A 22,391-nucleotide genomic window follows, 5' to 3' on the forward strand; every position below is an offset into this window, starting at 1 on the left:
CGCCCGCTCGCCCACGCCCAGCGCCGGGCGCAACCGAAGTCGCCGGGTGGTGGCGTCAGCGGCGCGCCGCCTGGAAAGGAAAAAGCCGGTTGCTAGGGGAGTGAGAAAGAAAGGGAGGGTGCCGAACACGGAAGTGATGGCAGCGCCTTGGGAGTAGGTGGAGGCGGTGACCGCAATGTGTGAGACAGGAACTCAGCGCCGACGGGTGGGGGCTTGCACAAAGGCATCGGCCTTTTAGGACCTACACGAGGTGCAGAAGTGGTTGGGCCTCCCTTCTCCACCTTAGCGAGCACTCTAGAGGGATGGCGATGGTGATGGCGGCAGTTTCTCGGACAGCCCCAGTTAAGCTGCGGTCTGAGAGGTGAGTGGGGGAAGGGTGGTTGCTGCCCGGCTTTGCCGATTGGGGTCGGCTGTCGCCTTCCAGCCTCTCCTAACATGAACCATATCCGAGTGCAGCTGAACGTGTCCAGCTCCTCCTTGGGGCCCAGTTAGAGAATGAGGTCTTTGAGCATCTTCTCTCAAGGAGACCGAGACCCTTCCCAAACCTTTAATCTTGGCATCCTTCGTGTCCTCACCTTGTCGTTTCTATAGAGATAAAGGAGGGAAGATTTTCATCTCAATTCTCAGTTCCAAGAGGTATGGCCTGCACATTAATGCTTATTGGGGGAGGGGGGAACCTCTACATATATCCCTTAAGAATAAAGTAACTTGGGTTTCCCCCTTCACACCCCACCTAAAATTCTCTGAACTGCGTATTTAGAGCTAAAGGAAGAGCCAGAACTAAAGTATATTGTTGAATACTTAGTTCGCGCCTTACAATCTGAACCGAGGTCTTGGCTATTAAGTTCATGCTTTGATTGTGTCCCTGTGTTCTCCCATGTTGGTAGACGGGTCTGATGGATACATTCACAGTTACATATTTTTGTGGTACCCACCTTCTAGTCTGCATCAGACACTAATTTATGAACTAAGGGAGACGTTTTTCTGGTGTAGACATTTCCCCATTGTTTTCAACCTAGTTCCGTTGTGAAAAGTTGCACAGTTTCACAAACGGTGCTATTGTTCTTCCTGTCTTGGCATTCTGTGAAGGTTGTTTCGAGTACTAGGGTTCCACATAGGCTTCCTAGATACTCAAGTTTGGTATGTTAATGAAGAGGAAAAATGGTTGGCTGAAAATGAACTTGGAATTTGTGGAAAAATAGCCAAACTATTATGGATTTCTCGTAACAGCAAAAGATACCTGAGGTGATTCTTTCTCGAGTGACTTAATTTTATTTGGAGATGATTCATTAATTTTTAGATAGACTGATTTGTAATTTTTTTTATCCGAGTAAATATCACTGGATAGACCATGGGATTAAAGTTGAACACTGATAATATTTGTCTCTATGTTGAATATATCTTGATGAGATTTCAAGGCAGTAGTATTCAGAGCTCAGCATAAAAAAAATCTGTAAATTGGGACAAGAGTTATAGGTATAAAATGCCCTATCTATGACATCTATAACACTATGTGACTTTAAAATTATGAATGGCTTTGTGGCCATTCATGGCCACATGAATGAATGGCTGGGTGGCTCAGTTGGTTAAGTGACTGCCTTCAGCTCCGGTCATGATCCTAGAGTCCCAGGATCTAGTCCCACATCTCGCTCCCAGCTCAGGAGGGAGTCCTCTTCTCCCTTTGACCCTCCCCAGTCTCATGTGCGCTCTCTCTCTCTCAAATAAATAAATAAAATGTTTTTTAAAAAATAATTAAACTATGAATGGTATCTATATTTCTCTCCCTTAACTCTGCCTTAGCAATCAAGCCATTTGATCCATAGGTTAAAGAAAAATTTCCTTTACAAATTTCACGTGTATGGAAAGAGCTTAGGCCTTAGAGTCAAACAGCCCCAGGTTTTAATTTTTGCTGACAGTTACTCATTGTATGACCTTGAATATGCTTTACTTTTTCTGAATGTCAGATTCCTTATTTCTAAAATGGAGATACCTGCTTCCATGAATTGTTATAGTGTATAGAAGATACTTGTGGATGTATAAAACTAATTGTTACTAACGCCTGGTGTTATTAACAGGGTACCTTAGGTGGGTAGTTAGTGCTTTTATTTAAAATAGACTTTGTGGGGCGCCTGGGTGGCTCAATGGGTTAAGCCTCTGCCTTCGGCTCAGGTCATGATCCCAGGGTCCTGGGATCGAGCCCCGCATCGGGCTCTCTGCTCAGCAGGGAGCCTGCTTCCCTCTCTCTCTGCCTGCCTCTCTGCCTCCTTGTGATCTCTGTCTGTCAAGTAAATAAATAAAATCTTTAAAAAAAAAAAAAAAAAAGAAGTCTGTTAATTTAAAAAAAATAAAAATAAAATAGACTTTGTTGGGGCACCTGGATGGCTCAGTGGGTTGAGCCTCTGCTTTGGGCTCGGGTCATGATCTCGGGGTTCTGGGATCGAGCGAGCCCTGCATCGGGCTCTCAGCTCAGAGGGGAGCCTGCTCCCCCCTCTCTCTCTGCCTGCCTCTCTGCCTACTTGTGATAGCTCTCTGTGACAAATGAATAAATAAAATGTTTTAAAAAAATAAATAAAAAAATAAAATAGACTTTGTTTTTGTTTAAATCATTATCTTGTAAAAGTTTTCAAGTATTAAAAGATATACTCTTACTTTTGCTGGTATTACATTTCTCTTTCAGTCAAATGCCGACAAATTTTAATGTCAGTGAGTTTTTTGTCTTGTTGGAAACAGACATTCAAACAATATGTACAAGATAGTGTGGTAATGAAATGCAAGTAACTTAAATGTTAGCAAAATAGTGTGGTTAGTTAGGATAATATAGCCTTAAAAAAATTTGTTGTGGCTGTCAAAATTTTCCAAATGGATTTATTTATCATTAACAGTGGGTGTCTCATAGGAGTGGGTAGCTGAATGAACTCCCTGAAAATGACACCAAGATCACAGTTTAAATTGTTGTGAAGATTAGTTAGCTTTGCTCTGTTGTGACCATTTATACACTCACAAATATTGTTCTCAAGAGCAATAGGATGAGAAAACATGAATATATTACAATTCTGCTGATGGTGATGAGTATTAGCTACATTATATACTCTTAGAGACTCAGTATATCTAAGAAACATACCAGTATTGTGTTATGGAAGGAGTTTAAAAAATGCATTTTCAACAAAATATGTACTTGATGTAAAAATCACTAATTATGTGAAAGATAAGGCTGGAAGAGAATGTTAAAATAACTGAAGAGAGGGACATCTGGGTGGCTCAGTCAGTTAAGCATCTAACTCTTGATTTCATCTCAGGTCGTGAAATTTGAGCCCCAAGTGGCCTCTGCTCTGGGCATGGAGCCTACTTAAGATTCTCTCTCTCCCTCTGCCCCTCAACCCCCATCTCTCTGACACGTGTGTGTTCTCTCTCTCTCTCTCAAAAATAAATGAGGAGAACGGAGTATTGAAGAAAATAATATCAAAGGGAATTTAGATATCTGAAGATCTGTGTATCTCTGAAGATGTCCTGCAACTTACCAGCCTATTTAATTTATTTTTGGAGTAAATAATACTTGAATCTGTATAAACTTACTAAGGTATAAAAGACAATACAATAAAAGTTCTTTTCCTAGCTATCCAGTTCTTGTGGCTAGAGACAGTGACAGTATTTGATTATGTTGTCACCTGGATAGTGGATCCTTACATAGCAAGACAGATATAATCACACTTTTATTGATGAAGAAACCGACTCAGATTATAGTTTGTCCAAAGTCACATTCCTACCAAATGTCAAAATGAGAGATAGAGCTCAGATCTTTTACCTTCTGATTCAAGGTAATCTACCATACTGCTCCTCCATATCATAAGTGTTGACATAAAACTTAGAATTTAGTAAAACACATCAGGACACAAAAGCATTTTAAGTCTAGAGTCACCTTATACTAGTTTATTAAAACTTGCATTGGTAAAACTTATCACCCAAGCTTAAATATAAGGATATGTAATTTTTTTAGGATATGTAATTATTATAAAACAATGGAAAGAATAATTTATAATCAGTTAGAAGAAACTTTGCCTACTCTTTCTTTTCCTTTTTTTTTTTTTAAGATTTTATTTATTTATTTGACAGAGATCACAAGTAGGCAAAGAGGCAGGCAGAGAGAGAGAGGAGGAAGCAGGCTCCCTGCGGAGCAGAGAGCCTGATGTGGGGCTCCATCTCAGGACCCTGGGATCATGACCTGAGCTGAAGGCAGAGGCTTTAACCCACTGAGGCACCCAGGCGCCCCTTGCCTACTCTTCCTGTTGAAATCTATGTATTTACTAAATTTGCTTGCTAGAAGCTACACTTTTTAAAAAAGATTTTATTTATTCATTTGACAGATAGGGATCACAAGTAGGCAGAGAGGCGGCGGGCAGTCGGCGGGGGCGGGGCGGGGCGGGGCGGGGGGGGGGGGGGCGGGGCAGCAGTCTCCCTGCTGAGCAGAGAGCCTGATGCCGACCCTGAGATTATGACCTGAGCCAAAGGGAGAGGCTTAACCCACTGAGCCACCCAGGTGCCGCAAGAAGCTACATTTTTTAATAATTAAAGGTTTAGGGCGCCTGGGTGGCTCAGTGGGTTAAAACCTCTGCCTTCGGCTCAGGTCATGATCCCACGGCCCTGGGATTGAGTCTCACATCGGGCTCTCTGCTCAGCAGGGAGCCTGCTTCCTCCTCTCTCTGCCTGCTTCTCTGCCTACTTGTGATCTCTGTCAAATGAATAAATAAAATCTTTAAAAAATAATAATAATTAAAGGTTTAGTTATTTATACCTGTAATATTTTTAAAGAATTTAAAATTTTTTAACTTTTTAAAAGGACAGTGTTTAATATCAGGAGGAATATAAAGTGCTTTATGATATTTCAGAAATGCTGAAGCCGGGGCACCTGGGTGGCTCAGTGGGTTAAACCTCTGCCTTCGTGGTCTCAGGGTCCTGGGATTGAGTCCCTTGCCGTTGTCTGGCTGTCTGCTCAGCGGGGAGCCTGCTTCCCCTTTTCTCTCTGCCTGCCTCTCTGCCTACTTGTGATCTCTTTCTCTCTCTGCAAATAAATAAATAAAATCTTTTAAAAAAAAGAAAGAAAGAAAGAAAGAAATGCTGAAGCCTCCTCAGCCTCAGATTTTCAATACTTATATGTGGCCTTTGTTTTCTCTTGTTCCTTTTTTTTTTTTTTAATTTTGCCACTTGCCCACCTCTCGTTTTTAGAAATTAATTTTACATGAAAGTTCTGAGTACTCTTGGAAGCTAACTAATATGCATTTTCATTAATCTCAATGTATGCTATTTTCATACATCTTAATCCTAGTGGTAAAAACATAAGGCAGCTGGCATTATCCAGATTTTGCAATGTGAAAATTGAAGCTAAATGAGATTTTAAAATCAGATGATATAACTAGTATGTGACAAAGTCTGGATTTTAGCCCATGTTTGATGATTTAGTCCCTCATGCTACTTCATCTGCCCATGATCATTTTTATGTATAATATAGTGAAAAACTAGATTATTGATTTTTTTATAGATGTTTAAAACATGAAAATTTTCTTTTTTTTTTTAAGATTTTGTTTATGTATTTGACACAAAGAGAGAGAGATCACAAGTAGGCAGAGAGGCAGGCAGAGAGAGAGGGGGAAGCAGGCTCTCTGCTGAGCAGAGAGCCCAATGTGGGGCTCAATGCGGGGCTCAATCCCAGGACCCTGAGATCGTGACCTGAGCCGAAGGCAGAGGCTTAACCCACTGAGCTGCCCAGGCATCCCTAAAATGTTCTCTTTAGACTAAATCACTCTTACAGGAAAAAAAAGTGCAAGAAACTAGAACAAAATGTCTAAATTCACTACCTTTAGGTAATTGAATTATAGGTTTTTTTAAACTTTTAAACTTTTCTGGATGTTCCATATATTTTATACTGAGCATATATTGTTTTTATAATTAAAAAATTATAAATTGGAAAGAAAAAATACATCTGTTTAATCCAGTTTATTCCCTAAAGAGTTAGAATCATGTATCTTAAATATTTTGGTTTTTAAGATTCTTTTAAGGTCCTTCCACTTTTAAAAGTCCAGGTTCTGCCAGCTCTTAGTTTTCTTTTCTCTCCTGTTCAGTGACAGGTTCCTGGCCATTTCTCTCTGGCATGCTCAGGGAACGTACAATCATTTAAATATTGGCCCAAGTTAATATTTCTCCTAAAATTTGCTCCAAAAGGATTTGTGTGGACTAAGTACAGGAAACTGTGGCTTAGCAGGCTTCTTAACTGAAGGACCTATCAGAACCTTTTGCTAAATATGCATTGTAGTAGTTCAGATGGGAAGCCATTCCTAAGCTTGTTTAACAAGGAAACCCCTATCTCTCTAGAATGTGTATTAACATCTTTTAGAACTAGTGTCCATGAAAGTACAGGCTGGCTGGCAGACACCAGCATAAGCAAACTGTAATTGGGAATGTAAGTGGAGAGTATGGGGAGAAGGGAGATATAGTAGTACTAATTAGTAATTCCTTTTGTTAGTTTGTTTATTATTCCAGTTAGGTCCCATGAGCCCTGACTTGATAGCATGAAAATGGCAGACACCAAAATATTTTCTGGAAAATGAACCTATATTGCTCTTGTAATGAGAAAAACAAAACAAAGCACTTTTTTAGTGCTGAGATTTTTTTTTTCACGTGGACAAACTTGGTTTTCGTGTTTTTCCTTAATATTTCAAGGAATTCATCTGTCATCTACTGTCCAGTATATTCCATTTGTGGGCTCTAAATGTCTCCACAGAATCCTCCTCAAGTATCAAACTATGATCAAATGTTAAGGACTATGACCCATGGAGTACAATTGAGCTATCACGAACTATGATCAGAATGCTTTCTGATCATAGTCTGTGATCAGTTTGGGGACATATAATGGCAGGTAAACTTTGGAGTCCTGGATTTGGTCAGGAAATTCCCAGAGCTGAATTACTACCAGAGTAATAATTTATTTATAAGTTCTTTATGTAGTGTAATAAATAATTATTTTAGGATCAAATTTATTTTAATTTAGTATTTACATGAATTCTGGCCTTAGATATGCATCAGCATTGTAGATAAAGTTGTCGTTCAGTGAATAATTGATATATATAATAATGCTCTGGTATCCAGTGACATAGAGAATACAAGGAATTTTTCAGATAGATGAAGTTTAACCTTTTAATTATTGGGTTTTTTTTGTTTTTTTTTTTTTTAAGGAGCCTTCATGCCCAACATGGCCCTTGAACTCATAACCCCCTGAGACTGAGAGTCGCATGCTCTGCCTACTGAGCCAGCCAGACAGGCATCCCTAATAGTTGGCTTTTTAAGAATTTTCTGTAGAAATCTTGAATTAAAATCACCTATTTGGCCTTACTCAATAGACCTAATTAAATGTTATTTAAACCTTTGTTAGTAGAATGGCTATGTTGGATATTTATTCTAGGTTCACTGTCCTTGCAGTAGAAGCTGGAATCAAATGACTGCTGGGAATCTGGGAACTTGCTTTCTTGAAAATGACTTTTATATAAATTTGCTTTTTTAGATATTTGCCTCTTGCTCATTAAGAAATAATAATTTGGGGGGTGCCTGGGTGGCTCAGTGGGTTAAAGCCTCTGCCTTCGTCTCCGGTCATGATCCCAGAGTCCTGGGATCCAGCCCCGCATCGGGCTCTCTTCTTAGCAGGGAGCCTGCTTCCCTCCTCTCTCTCTCTCTGCCTGCCTCTCTGCTTACTTGTGATCTCTGTCAAATAAATAAATAAAATATAAAAAAAAAAGAAATAACAATTTTTAAAAGATGTCACTGTGTACTCCCCAGAGCAATGTAATTTAGCTGCCTTTATAAAAAATTAATTATTGAATCAAGAGCCAAAGCAAGCTTCTCCCTAGTGATTTTTTTTCACCCTCTTAAAAAAAAAAAGGTTTGCAGTTACCAACAAAGATCTTTGATTTGTCAGCACCCTTTAAAGTATCATCTTTGATTTCTATACTACATTTAAGAAGGTAGTAAAGGCACTTTCTTTTTTTTTTTAAGATTTATTTATTTGACAGAGAAAGAGAGGTCACAAGTAGGCAGAGAGGCAGGCAGAGAGAGCGGGGGAAGCAGGCTCCCTGCTGAGCAGAGAGCCCGATGCGGGGCTTGATCCCAGGACCCTGAGATTATGACCTGAGCCAAAGGCAGAAGCTTAACCCACTGAGCCACCCAGGTGCCCCATAAAGCCATTTTCTTATCACTTCGAATCTCTTCTGCCTCATTTATTCAAAATTTGTAAAATTCCAAGAACTAGTGGTAGGTTATTTGAAAGGATTCTGTCAGATTCAGAACCCAACACCTTTTTTTTTACATTTAGATTTTACTTCTATAGGCAAGACACCAAAACACTTTTCTAATACTCATCTTTAGTCTTTAAAATAGAACAGTAAAAATAATGTTCTCATTAAAAGTTGTTATTTTTATGGAGAACACCGTGATTGAACTTTTACTTTTGAATTTTAAGGTTTGGGGGCGACTGGGTGGCTCAGTGGGTTAAAGTCTCTGCCTTCGGCTCAGGTCATGATCCCAGGGTCCTGGGATCGAGCCCTGCCTTGGGCTCTCAGCTTAGCAGGGAACCTACTTCCTCCTCCTCTCTCTCTCTCTCTCTCTCTCTGCCTATTTGTGATCTCTGTCTGTCAAATAAATAAGTAAAATCTTAAAAAAATAAATAAATAAATAAATAAATAAAATCTTTTAAAAAAAATTTTAAGGTTTGGAAAAAGAAAAAAGAAAAAAAAAAGAATTTTAAGGTTTGGGACACCTGGGTGGCTCAGTCGGTTAAGCTTAGTAAGTGTCTGACTCTGGATTTCATCTCAGAGCATGATCTCAGGGTCACAGGATTGAGCCCCATGTCAGACTCCACACAGCATGGAGCCTGCTTAAGATTCTCTCCCTCTGCTCTGTTCCCCACCCCTTGCATGCGCTCGCTTTAAAAAAAAAAAAAGTTTTAATGAAACTTGTGGAAGAGATTAAAAAATTATTTTTCTAAGTGTAAAGATTTGAGAGTTTATACATATAATGGATTTTTATCCTTTTTGTAAAGAAATCATGTAATAGTAAAGGAAATTCTGAATATCTTTTTTCTAAAAAGATCTCTCTGTAGCACAATTTTTTTTTTTAAAGATTTTATTTATTTATTTGACAGACAGAGATCACAAGTAGGCAGAGAGGCAGGCAGAGAGAGAGAGAGGAGGAAGCAGGCTCCCTGCTGAGCAGAGAGCCCGATGCCGGGCTCGATCCCAGGACGCTGGGATCATGACCTGAGCCGAAGGCAGAGGCTTTAACCCACTGAGCCACCCAGGTGCCCCTGTAGCACAAATTTTTTAAAAGCAGTTACTTTCTTAGTAATTAAGATGTTACCTACACCATGAAGTAACCAGCTAAATGTTTTGTTTTGCCTTACTTTTTTAATATATCTGCTAAATAGCTTCTGAGAACCACTTATCCCAGTAAAGATCATCAATTTTAGAACACCTTAAATTTCAACAACTTCAGTACTTTGCTAGTTACCTTAAGGTAACTAGCAAACCTGATATGTTATAAAATTTCTATGATTGTGTCTATTTACAAATATTGTGCAGATTATATTATTTAAGGTAATATAATCCACAAATCTATTCTAGCAACATGGAAGCAGGTGCAGTTCACCATAGGTAAACAAAGAAATGGAGAGGGCTGCCATCAGGTCCTCAGCTTTTTGGAACCCCGACTCTTCCTTCAGGAACAGGACACCATCCAACAAGTAATTTGACAATGAGCGATGGGAACATTGCCAACCATATATTCAACAGTAATGAATTTTAATTTTTCTAATGTTTATACAAATATAAGTAGAAGTTAAAATTTCTTACTGCTTTGAAGACTATAACATTAAATGACATTTTGGACCGTATATTGATATGGTATGTTTTACCAAATCAATTTTTTTGCCATAATTTATAAAAGTGGGAGGGACTTCTAAAGCATGAACTCAGTTTTCTAGCAAAAGAATAGTTATGTGAAATTTATAGAAGGCTATAATTCTCAGATACATCCAAAACTAAGTCGAGATTTTCTGTGTATTAACTCTTTAAGTACAAGTAAATGTATGGAACATTCGGGGCGCCTGGGTGGCTCAGTGGGTTAAGCCTCTGCCTTCGGCTCAGGTCATGATCTCAGGGTCCTGGGATCGAGCCCCGCATTGGGCTCTCTGCTCAGCGGGGAGCCTGCTTCCCCTTCTCTCTCTGCCTGCCTCTCTGTCTACTTGTAATCTCTCTCTCTCTGTCAAATAAATAAACAAAATCTTTAAAAAATATATATATATGGAACATTCATCTAGGGCTATTGTATGTCACATTATTTTATGGACATCTGCAGCATTAGCACATGTAAGAACAGTTAACCAAAAATCCAGAGAATACTTAATTTATTAGTACCTATTATGTACAAGTTGGTAAGTCTTGTCAAAGTAAATCTGTTATGTTGGCATGTTAGCTTATATAGAATAAGGGTGGAAATTAGTTCTTTGGGAGAAAATGTGAAACTCTTCTCTAGCTTCGTGTCTCTTGAGTTCCAGCTATATCTGGCATGTTGATCCTTTTTCACTGAAACATGTTATCCTCCTGAAAATTCTATTTACTTATAAACTTTTTAAGTTAGAATTGTACTAGAGACAAAAGTATTCTGCCGTGTTGTCATTATAAACTATTTCTTTTATTTATTTGAGAGAGAGAGAGAAAGAACAAGTGGGAGGGACAGGAAGAGGGAGAGAGAATCTCAAGCAGACACCGTGATGAATGTGGAGCTGAACATGGGGCTGGGATCACGACCAGAGCAGAAAACAAGAGTTGGACACTCCCAATGACTATGTCACCCAGGAGCCCCAGGAATAATTTCTGTTAAACTGGCTTATGTGCTTTAATAAAACAATATATGTGTAATCTGTCTTTTTAAAAAAAAATAAGAACATTTATTGATTACTTAATACATTTAGGATCTGAGCTGAGTACTTTATATACATTATTTCATTTAATCCCCAACAGCCGAATGAAATAGCATCAATATCTCTATTTTTTTTTAAGGTTTATTTATTTATTTGTCAGAGAGAGAGAACATAAGCAGGCAGGGTGGCGGGCAGAGGCAGAGAGAGAAGCAGTCTCCCCGCTGAGAAAGGAGCCTGATGCGGGACTCGATCCCAGGATGCTGGGATCCTGACCTGAGCCAAAGGCAGCCACTTAACCGACTGAGCTACCCAGGCATCCCCAATATCTCTATTTTATAGATGAAAAACACTGAGGTTTCAAGTTGTATGGCTAGTATAAAATAAACCAGACTCAAACCATACTACTAGTGGCCGCCATTACTGTGCTGTGGAACTGCATTCTTGTCATATCCATGCATAGAGATATTGAAAATGTTAAAATGGTTTCTGCTGAATGGTAGGGTTATGGATAGCTTGGGGTTTTGTTTTTTTTTTTTCGTAATTATAAGCTTAGTTTGAATTAATCATGACTATGAATTATGGTTATTTATGTTCATCAAAATGATATATGCACCCAGGTTAAAAATGAAGTTGAAATATTAGATAATATAAATGCTACAGTCCTACCCATTCCAAAGGCATCTACTTTCAGTCTTTAACTGTTTTTCAGATATTTACTTTTATACTTCTTTCTTTTTTTTTTTTTAAAGATTTTATTTATTTATTTGACAGAGATCGCAAGTAGGCAGAGAGGCAGGCAGAGAGAGAGGAGGAAGCAGGCTCCCCGCTGGAGCAGAGAGCCTGATGTGGGGCTCGATCCCAGAACTCTGGGATCATGATGTGAGCCGAAGGCAGAGGCTTTAACCCACTGAGCCACCCAGGTGCCCCTCTTCTTTCTTGATTCATCAGTTATCAGACGTTGTCACTTGACTTCCTTTTATGATAGATGAGGATTTAACTCTTTTAGTCTCCTTCTTTTCTTTTTTTTTTTAGTCTCCTTCCTTTCTTTCCATTTTTTTTTTTTAAGATTTTGTTTATTTGTCAGATCGAGAGAGTGTGCATGAACACAAGCAGGAAGCAGAGGGAGAAGCAGGCTTCCTGCTGAGCAAGGACCCTGATGCAGGACTCGATCCCAGGACCCTGGGATCATGACCCAAGCGGAAGGCAGATGCTTAACCAACTGAGCCACCCAGGCATCCCATCTTTCCATTTTCTTATTGCATTTATATCACAGTTTTGATGAATATGTAAATGATATTTTCAGTCCTGAGCCAGATGTTTTACAATTCTACTTTCTTGTATAACTCTTGAATTTTTGTGTAATTGATAATTACCTAATTCTTCTTCTGTTGGCATTGTTCTCAATTGAATTTTCCAGAAATCTGTTCTTCTTTTTTTTTTTTTTTTTTTTTCTCAAAATCCTCCACCTTGGAGTCTATAGCCTTGTGTCGTTAAGTGGACTAGTTGCTCTGGAGACCCTATTATCTAGAGACTTTCCTTCTTCATCATCCTGAGAATTCACATTTCCTCTCTCTAGTGTTAAATATCTTATTTCCTGTGTTACGTCTTTTGTTGTGGGTGTACATTCTAATTTTAGAAGACTGTATCTTCCAATATGAGGTAAAATTGTTGATGCTTTGCATATCTGAAAATTTCTTTAATTTATCCTCATATTTGATGGATAATTTGGCTGGTTATCTCTTCAAAGTTGGAAAGTAGCTTCTAGCTTCCAAAACTAGCCTCTGGCTTCCAGTGTTACTGTTGAGAAGCCAGATGCCATTTATTTACAGTCCTTTGTGACCTTTTTTCCTCAGGAAGATTTGTTTTGTTTTGTTTTGTTTTAAAGTTTTTATTTATTTATTTGACGGAGAGAGAGAGTGCGTGATCACAAGTAGGCAGAGAGGCAGGCAGAGAAAGAGGGGAAGCAGGGTCCCCGCTGAACAGAGAGCCTGACGTGGGGCTCGATCCCAGGACCCTGAGATCATGACCTGAGCCAAAGGCAGAAGCTTAACCCACTGAGCCACCCAGGTGCCCCAGGAAGACTGTTTTTTAATTTTTATCTATTTTGGGGTGTGGACATATTTATTTCTTTATTTAACTGTGGTAAGAACACTTAACATGACATCTACCCTCTTAACTTTAGTGTCTCTACTTTATCTCTAGGGTTCTAAAATTTTAGAATAATGTAGCTCGGTGTGTGTTTCCCCCCATTGTGCTGGGTAGTCAGTGGACTCTGTCAGTGTGGATACACATATCCTTTGGTTCTGAGAAATTGTCTAACATAGTTTCCCTTCTTCATTTTGTTATTTTCTGTGAAATGTCTATATTGTTCCTCTAAGTTTTCTTACCTTTTAGGTCTAATAAACCGTTTTTTTCCTATTTCATGTTATTTCCTCAATTTATTCTCCCAACTTTCCTATTGAATATTTTATCTCTGTAATCAAATTTTTAATTTACAAAACTTTCTTATTCTCTGATTGTCCCAGACTCCTCTTACTTATTCATAGGTGTGATATCTTTTCTTAACTTGGAAGAAATCAATTTTATTTTCTGCTCTTTTTGTGGTTATTGTTTTCTCTAAGCTTTTAGTTTTAGCCTCTAAAACTGTTGTTGTTCATGTTAGAGGCTTTCCTCAAAAATCTGATGACCTGTGAGTATTCATTCATATTGTGGAGTGAATGAAGCACAACAATGCTGCCCGACAGCTGTGTGCATAGGTGGGGCTTGTGGACTGGCAAGCTTCTCTGCATGCTTGGGTGGGTCTTCCAGTTTTATTTGTTTTATTTTGTTCTTTTTGATTCATTTATTTATTTTGAGAGAGAGAGTATATGTCAGGGGAGGGGCATAGGAAGAGGGAGAGAGAGAATCTCGAGCAGACTCCCCACTGAGCATGGAGCCTGGCAAGGGGCTTGATCTCACAACCCTGAGCTCATGACCCGAGCCACAGTCAAGAGTCCACTCTTGAATCGCTTAACCAACAGAGGTACCCGGGCACCTCCCTCCAAGCTTTTTATTGGTGGAGTCCCAGCTGTCAGCATCTAGAGGTCTTTTCTCTTTGGCCATTCTATTTCTTCTGCAAAGTATCTTTTAGTCCCCTATTAGGAGATATAAATCTGGCTGCTGGAGTTTTGGGTGTTGGATGGGAAAAGGAAGTAGGAGCTTTCATTCTGATTTTTGTCCCAAACCTCCCCTCCGCCCTCTATGTCTGATATCCAAAGTTCTGGTCTTCGCTAATTCCATTTCACCAAATGATAAATATCCCATCTCTTCTAAGTGTAGGAGTAAAAAATGGAGAGATCCAGTTGTACTTATGCATATTTTCAACCTGCTTCTCCTATTTTCCACCCTGTTCTCCCCCCACTTCTGTGTCCTCTGGTGCCTCTGGGTCCTGGACTTTGCTTACTCTGTTGGTTTGCTTCTCATCCATGTCATCTCTGTGCCTAGTGTTACCCAGCTCTCAGCTGCTGAGTTATTTACTGCTCCTCCATTCATATTCTCTCCTCATATTTTGTGATTCAAGTTGTAGACATCTGCTAGTCTTGTCAAAGATAAGATTTGTGTTTTCTCATTTTTTGCTTGTTTTAGGTTGACTTCTGAGAGGATAGAGCAAAAAGATTTTCACTTGGCCATTTCAAACCAAACAATTACTTATTTTATAATCAGAAGAAAACAAAAAGCTGTTGTCATTTTGAGGGGAAATGAAGTTACAATACTCACTAACAAATTTAGTAATGGAAAGCAGCAGGTGTAGTAGCTAAAGGAAGCATTAGAATCACTAAAGGATTTTATAGGAGACTTGGTTGTTACTGACAGCAGAGAGAACTTGAGAGAGAAAAACTGAAGCAGGCCCTGGCAAAGATGGGAATGCCATCAAGAACAGAGATAGGGAGCTTATCTTTGATAATAGAAGTGAAAGAAGAAATGGTACAAGGTAGAGTTAATAGGCAAGTTGAGGGAGTTTATATTCAGTGGAGTAAAGTTGCTCATAGAGTTTAATAAACTGCTGTTTGGATTTTTTTTTAGTAAATCACCAGGCATTTCAGATCTTACATATTTTTCAGAACTGAATAAAAAAAAGTAGAAACTATGTAGTATTAATGAAAAAGGTCTGCTTAGGGCTCCTATATTACTTTTTTATCTTGAAAAATATGTTTAAGTATAAGCTCTTAATAACAAGTGTCTCTTCTAATCAATGACTCTCCATATTCTTCAGCTTACTTTGTTGCTTCTTGTTTATTTTTGTTCAGTGAAACTTAGTCAAAGTCAAACACAGCCAAAGCATAATGTTGAATATAATTTTGGTATAATAAATGATGATGTATCCCTCAAAATTAGATTTTAAAATACTTTCCCTATGGATTTTAAATGAGTATACACTAGTGAGCTCACTAAACAAAATAGTCTGTATAATCACCAGGTGCTATTCAGTGTTCAGAAATGGAGTATTTTATTTGGCAAGTCTGATTTATTAGTTCACACTTTTAAGTACTTGCCAGTCATATTTGCTACTACTACAGATGCTTGCTTGAAAAATCCTATTGCTTTGAAAATGCATTCAGGTGGCTCGAAACATTTACGTGACTGGTGGGATTCTAATGTTCCTTTGACATAATCAGAAACTTAATTGTAAAGTCTCCAAATTCAAATGTCATTTGCAAAATATTTGAGATTATAAAATCCTTATTTAGGATTACAGAATCCCAATTCTGGGTTTAATATTCCACCTAAGAATAGTTAAGCTAATCCCCTCTTTGACCAATCATTACTATTAGTCTTAATAAAACTCAGTGCTTCACATTGTTTAATTCTAATATATCTAGCCAATTTTTTTTTAAAGATTTTATTTATTTACTTAATAGAGATCACAAGTAGACAGAGAGGCAGGCGGGAGGGTGGGTGGGGGGAGCAGGCTCCCTGCTGAGCAGAGAGCCCAATGCGGGGCTCAATCCCAGGACCCCGGGACCATGACCTGAGCTGAAGGCAGAGGCTTTAACCCACTGAGCCACCCAGGCGCCCTCTAGCCAATTTTATAAGACAGTCATTGCTCTATAGAAATTTATCTGCTTGTTTCTCAAGATTACCAAGAAAAATACAAGGGTGTATGTGTAAAGTAACAGATTTTTTTATCCTATTCCTTATTTTCTAAAAACTGCCTAGATTGATAGTGAAGTTGACCAGTTACTGAAATGAGTTGACAAAACTGCATAGGGAATGCTCGCATGATGTTCCTGTTGTTCAGTGGTGATTATTTAATTCTCAACAGCTTTTATAACTTAAAGTTTATATTTTCAATCCATAGGAAACAAAGCAAGGAGAGGTAGGTGAGGGAACTACAGGGTAGTGGTTCTCAAACACCAACTCATGTATTCCTCCTGTCTTTTATAATCGACTCACTGACTGGTCTGCTGTGAAATAAAAATAAGGGGAGGAGAGATTGGCATAAGGTATACCTCAAGACTAGAAATTGTTCACATTTTGAGCATACAATTGGACCAAGAGGTGGCCTCACTTTTTCCAACCTACATTGGAAGTTAACTGTAGGAAAGGAACGTATATTCTTGACTCCTGGGCACTATGAAATTATAGTATATGGTAGAGCAGATCATTTAAGTGAAAACAAAATATCTTGGAACTGTCTTCCAACATATCCAGTACTCTTATCTTGTTCATGTACTAGTTATGCTTTTTCATCTTATGTCTGATTGGGGCTTAAAATAGAAACTACTGTATGTGAAGTAAATGACAGTTGGATGCCTGGGTGGCTCAGTTGGTTAAACGTCTGATTCTTGGTTTCAGCTCGGGTCATGATCTTACAGTCAGGAGATCAAGCCCTATGTTGGGCTCAGTGCTCAGTGTGGAATCTGCTAGAGATTCTCTCCCCCTCTCTCTGCCCCTCACCCCTACCCTACCCCTGCCCACTTGCTTATCCTGAGCATGGAGCCTGCTTGGGATTCTCTCTCTCCCTCTCCCCCTCCCCTGCTCCCGTGGTCTCTCTTTCTCTCTCTCTCTCAAAAAAATTTAAAAAAGAAGAAGTGAATGACAAATGACTGCTGTTTTGTTTTGTTTTCCTTTAGATATATCCAGAGAGTGCCCAGAAGAAACTTCCTGCTGGAAAAACTGAAAAAGCAGTATTTATAACACTGGAATTTGTGGAAAATTTGTTAAAATGGCAGAAAATAGTGAAAGTATTAGCAAAAATGTAGATGTGAGGCCCAAAACTAGTCGAAGTAGAAGTGCTGACAGAAAGGACGGTTATGTGTGGAGTGGAAAGAAATTATCTTGGTCAAAAAAGAGTGAAAGTTGTTCAGATGCTGAAACAGTGAATGCTGTAGAGAAAACTGAAGTTCCTTTAAGGAGCCAAGAAAGGAAGCACAGCTGTTCATCTATCGAGTTGGATTTAGATCATTCCTGTGGGCATAGATTTTTAGGCCGCTCTCTTAAACAGAAACTGCAAGATGCCGTGGGGCAGTGTTTTCCAATAAAGAATTGTAGTGGTCGGCACTCTTCGGGGCTTCCATCTAAAAGGAAAATTCATATCAGTGAACTCATGTTAGATAAGTGTCCTTTCCCACCTCGATCAGATTTAGCCTTTAGGTGGCACTTTATTAAACGACACACTGCTCCTATAAATCCCAAATCCAATGAATGGGTAAGCACAGACTCGTCTCAGAGTGACCTGAGGGATGGTCAGCTAAAACAAAGAAGAAACGTGGAAGAAGAGGTAAACTGCTTCTCACAAACCAATGTTCAGCCCTGTGTCATAACCACCAACAGTGCTTCTTCATGTAGAGGTGGTCCTGTGACTGGCTCTGTGATGAACCTGGTTTCAAATAACAGTATAGAAGATAGTGATATGGATTCAGATGATGAAATTATTACACTTTGCACAAGTTCCAGGAAAAGAAACAAACCCAAATGGGAAATGGATGAAGAAATCCTGCAGTTGGAAACACCTCCTAAGTACCATACCCAGATTGATTATGTCCACTGTCTTGTACCAGACCTCCTGCAGATCAATAACAATCCATGTTACTGGGGAGTTATGGATAAATATGCAGCTGAAGCTCTACTAGAGGGAAAACCAGAGGGTACCTTTTTACTTCGAGACTCAGCACAGGAAGACTATTTATTCTCAGTTAGTTTTAGACGCTATAGTCGTTCTCTTCATGCTAGAATTGAACAATGGAATCACAACTTTAGCTTTGATGCACATGATCCTTGTGTCTTCCATTCTCCTGACATTACTGGGCTCCTAGAACATTATAAGGACCCAAGTGCCTGTATGTTCTTCGAACCACTTTTATCCACTCCTTTAATTCGGACTTTCCCCTTTTCCTTGCAGCATATATGCAGAACAGTTATTTGTAACTGTACAACTTATGATGGCATTGATGCCCTTCCAATTCCTTCTTCTATGAAATTATATCTGAAGGAATATCACTATAAATCAAAAGTTAGAGTACTCAGGATTGATGCACCAGAACAATGCTAGGGAATATGTAGGAATATGGGAATGATTATATACATATTTTCATTTAATATTTTATTTTTCTTATGTCACTTTGAATTTTTCTACAAGGGCAGTTGAAATATAAAATAAATCTCTGCCCTAAATTTTACTTCCAGATCAGTTTATTTTTCTTATGATAAAGTAATTGTTTAAAGTTACACACTAGGGGTTAATGAATATTTTTGACCAGGTGTTTGGTTTTTGGTTTTACAGATAGATTGTATACATAATTTTTTTTCTTAATTGTAATTTCCTTAAGGTCCAGGGATATTTGAAATTTGGTAGGCATTGCAAATACAGTTAAGTAGTCTATATTTCATACTTTTCTTTAAAAATAAGCTTATGTCCTTTCCTACATGTTCCCTTGTTAACCTATGCCATTGGCATTCCTATACATAAAATATAGTTTCCTCATCCTCCTTTCCCGAGTTGTTTTAAAATTCTTCAGTAAACCTGAGTGTGTTGTAATTCACAATCCATATCAATGTAATTGAGTCTTGTAACTTAATAATAAATAATAGGGATGTTAAAGGTAACAAATGGTTTGAAATTAAACTTGAAGTGTTTTCATTTTAAATACTAACTATAAAGCAGTATTACTAAATTTGATTAATCTGATTAGGAAGAATCAAATGAGTACATGACTTTTTGGAAGTGAATTTATTTCCTACACTGTAGCATGGTCATTTATTTTTGAATAGGTCTTTCACTCAACCTAGATGAGTTGCTATCTTCAGAACAAATATTGTTCCTTTCTCACTGGAAGCTTTAAAAATAACAACACTATTAGTATAGTAGTTACTAACATATTAAAGCAACTATGGGGTTTTTCTGTATTTACTTATGAAGTGTTTCTTCTGATTAGCCTTTTCATAGAAACTCTGAGCCTGTTATTTTGGGGAGCTGCCACGGTTTTATAAACAGCCAGAAATTTCCATCAGTAACCAAAGAGGACCTAAGTAGTCTTCATTATTTTAAAGTGAGCTTCACTAAGGATTCAAGAAGTAAAACATGGAGCTCAGTTTTCTGAAACTTAATATTGGTTTTGATTTTCAAGTTTCAAATAATTATTCTTGTCTTCAGAATTAACATGTCTTTACTGTGGCTTCAAAAAAGGGAAAACGTTTTGAGAGCTACATGGCTTATACCATACTGAAAAGCACTAGGCACTAGGAGTAGTATTTTAAATTTGCTATCCCAGTACAGAAGCATTTTTAGGAATGTCATCCCAGTATGATAAAGGTAAATGGAGTGATACCCTATCTAACTCCACTTTTTTAAAGAGTCAGTGCATAATAAATTTCCTAGACGGTTATTTCTTCTGGTGAGCTGTCTAGCCCTTTGTACAAATTGGCATTTTTAATATCCTAGTAATTGATTTCTTTTTTTTTTCCTAGTAATTGATTTCTTGATGCTAATTTAGATCCGGTAGGAAGCTGCTTCTACCTGGATTGGAAGAAATTTGACTCAAGTTTCCAAGTTAGAACAGATGCTTCTTAAGTATCATTGCTTTTATGTTGAAGTAGCATTTCCCTTTCCTGCAGTTCTGTTGTAAACATAAAGATGGCATTTTTCAGTAATAGCTTTAAAATAAATTTTTAGCAATTACAACAATATTAAACCAAGAAAATCTCTTAGCATTTTCTAGCATTCTTTTTTTTCTCAGTGATCTCAAGATTGTCTTATTCCAGGTAGGGTAACTACTAATTATGGCACCTGTCTGTGGAGTAATGAGGCTCAGGATATCATTAACACCGATACCGGGATAAATATCTCTTCTAAAGATGATATTTCCCTTTTACAAAAGTAGAAAAGTCTCATACTACCTCATCTTTATTGTGACACTTTTTGTAGATCACTGAGAAGCTTGTCTTATTTACCAATAAGCCACTTCCTAAATATCCATTTTTGGTGAAAGAACACTAATAGTGTAGTAAGACTCTACCCATGATTATAGTTTTTTATCAGAATTTGATAATGAGACTTTCTGTTTCTGTGAAACAATTCTTGTTTTAAATATTTTTCTTTTAAAAGTAACTTTTTATCAGTACAGAAAAACCTAAGGGATGACTAGCTAACAAATATTCTGTTATAGAGTAATTTTGTAAAGAAAAAATGAAATATAATTATGTTGTCTTTTATAATGGTAAAAATTAATGTTTATATGAAAATCAAGATATGAGTAGCTTTTCATATATTCAAACTGGTTGCTTGTGATATATTTTCTTTGGCTTTCTTATTTTTTCACTTAAAGGTATTAATAACTTAACATTTTCAAAATACTGCCATATATATACCCTTGAAGTAAATGACCTAATAAATGAGAGCAGGGAAGAGACTCATTTACTCTGAAATGGTTTGTATTTTTCCTTTGGTATTTGCTAGAGTGAAAAGAAATATGGAAAGTACAAGTATAAAGACTTGAGAAGGGAATTGTTTACCACGAAGGAAAAAGGAAAGAGTAATTAATTTTTTAAAACATTAAAGAATTGGAATTTAGAAAGGCTAATACCTTTCTCTTACTTTGTGAGGATACATTTGGAAGCACATCCAGTATTCACAAACTTATTTTAAAAATGTAAAATATGTAATTATTGGAATGTATAAAACAAAAGTGACTAAGTCATGAAAGGAATGTAAGGAAAGATACAAATATATCTAAATATAAATTTTGTAACTCTAGGTTTGTGGGCATTTGAAAAGTGTAAATTCCAGAGTTGAGAAAGCATCAGCATGGTGGAAATGTGTAGCGCCTATTGGTGAGAGAAGATGGAGCTAAAAGAAACAAGATAAAATATTAAAATTAAGAATTTAGGCATCACCTCAGGGAAGAGCCTTGATAGTGAAAGGGAACTACTTAACTGCTAATAGCTGGTCTGGACCAGACACTTAACTGCGCTTTGGGAATCATCCTGCACTAATCAGGAAATAAAGTTGACTTTTCTATTTCTCAAGCTTTTCAGGACAATCCCACCACCACCACCATGCATCTTTTTTTTTTTTTTTTTTTTAAATTTAAAGCTATAGCATCTTGATTCATATTCTAATTCCTAAAATATTCTGAATGGATTTTTTTAGGATCCTTGAGCATTTTTGTATGAAGAATCCTATGTGATCTTTCTATAGCTATGCCATTCACTTAAATAATTTATAGAATGGTTTAATTTAAAGGAAGAAGATTAAAGGAACCTTTTAGTCAGCCTGTGGTTAGATTTATTGATTTGGTGAACAGAACTGTGTTCTTTCCTGAATTTCAGCTAATGGTCAAAGAATGGCTTTCAGTTAAAGTTGTGACTTATTATAAATAATATAAAGAATGTCTAAGTAATTAGAAATCCTTTAAAAAGTAGAGTAAATGTGGCCAATAGGACTCATACAAATTCCATTTCTTTTTATAAGAAAAACACAAACCATTATCATTTATTCATGAGCCAAAGCCATTAAGAAGACAAATCAAGTTATCAGCTTCCTGCCTCTCTGAAGTTTGGATCATTTTATAGACCCACATAATAGAGCAGTTTTTTCCTTTGAAACAAAAACCTTGAAACCTAACTCTTACAAATATACTTAGTTTTTATTTAAAAACTTTTTTGTTGCTTTTATTTATAATGAGTCAAATAGGTTATATATTGATTTTGGTGGAGTAAATTTCACAGGAAAGTAGACTTAACTATTTCTGGAGACAACACAGGGAGAACAATGTTTAAATGTTAAAACAAACAAACAAACAAAAAAACTTCTATGTGTTAAATAATACCCAAATGAATGAAAGATTTTAAATCAAGCAGACTATTGTTTCTATTTTGGAAAAAAAATTTTACGATTTTGGTTTTAACTGTAATCAGTTTTACATTTTTATTTCTAAAGAATGAACAGAAAGCACAA

At 37.4% G+C, this 22,391-nt stretch overlaps 1 protein-coding gene across 1 annotated transcript; it reads left to right on the plus strand.

The window, feature by feature from the left end:
• Positions 1–238: 238 nt before the first annotated feature.
• Positions 239–20,841, plus strand: SOCS4 (suppressor of cytokine signaling 4). Its single transcript, XM_080809588.1, has 2 exons — positions 239–361; positions 17,071–20,841. Exon 2 carries the CDS (start codon positions 17,163–17,165, stop codon positions 18,486–18,488), a length of 1,326 nt encoding a protein of 441 aa, XP_080665714.1. The 5' UTR covers positions 239–361; positions 17,071–17,162; the 3' UTR covers positions 18,489–20,841.
• Positions 20,842–22,391: the final 1,550 nt, after the last annotated feature.

This window comes from Martes martes (assembly GCF_963455335.1).
Source record: "Martes martes genome assembly, chromosome: 7".
Classification (NCBI taxonomy): domain Eukaryota; kingdom Metazoa; phylum Chordata; class Mammalia; order Carnivora; family Mustelidae; genus Martes; species Martes martes.

What these genes read in the sequence shown, in the direction of transcription:
- SOCS4 (XM_080809588.1), top strand. Translation starts at nt 17,163, where the DNA reads ATGGCAGAAAATAGTGAAAGTATTAGCAAAAATGTAGATGTGAGGCCC.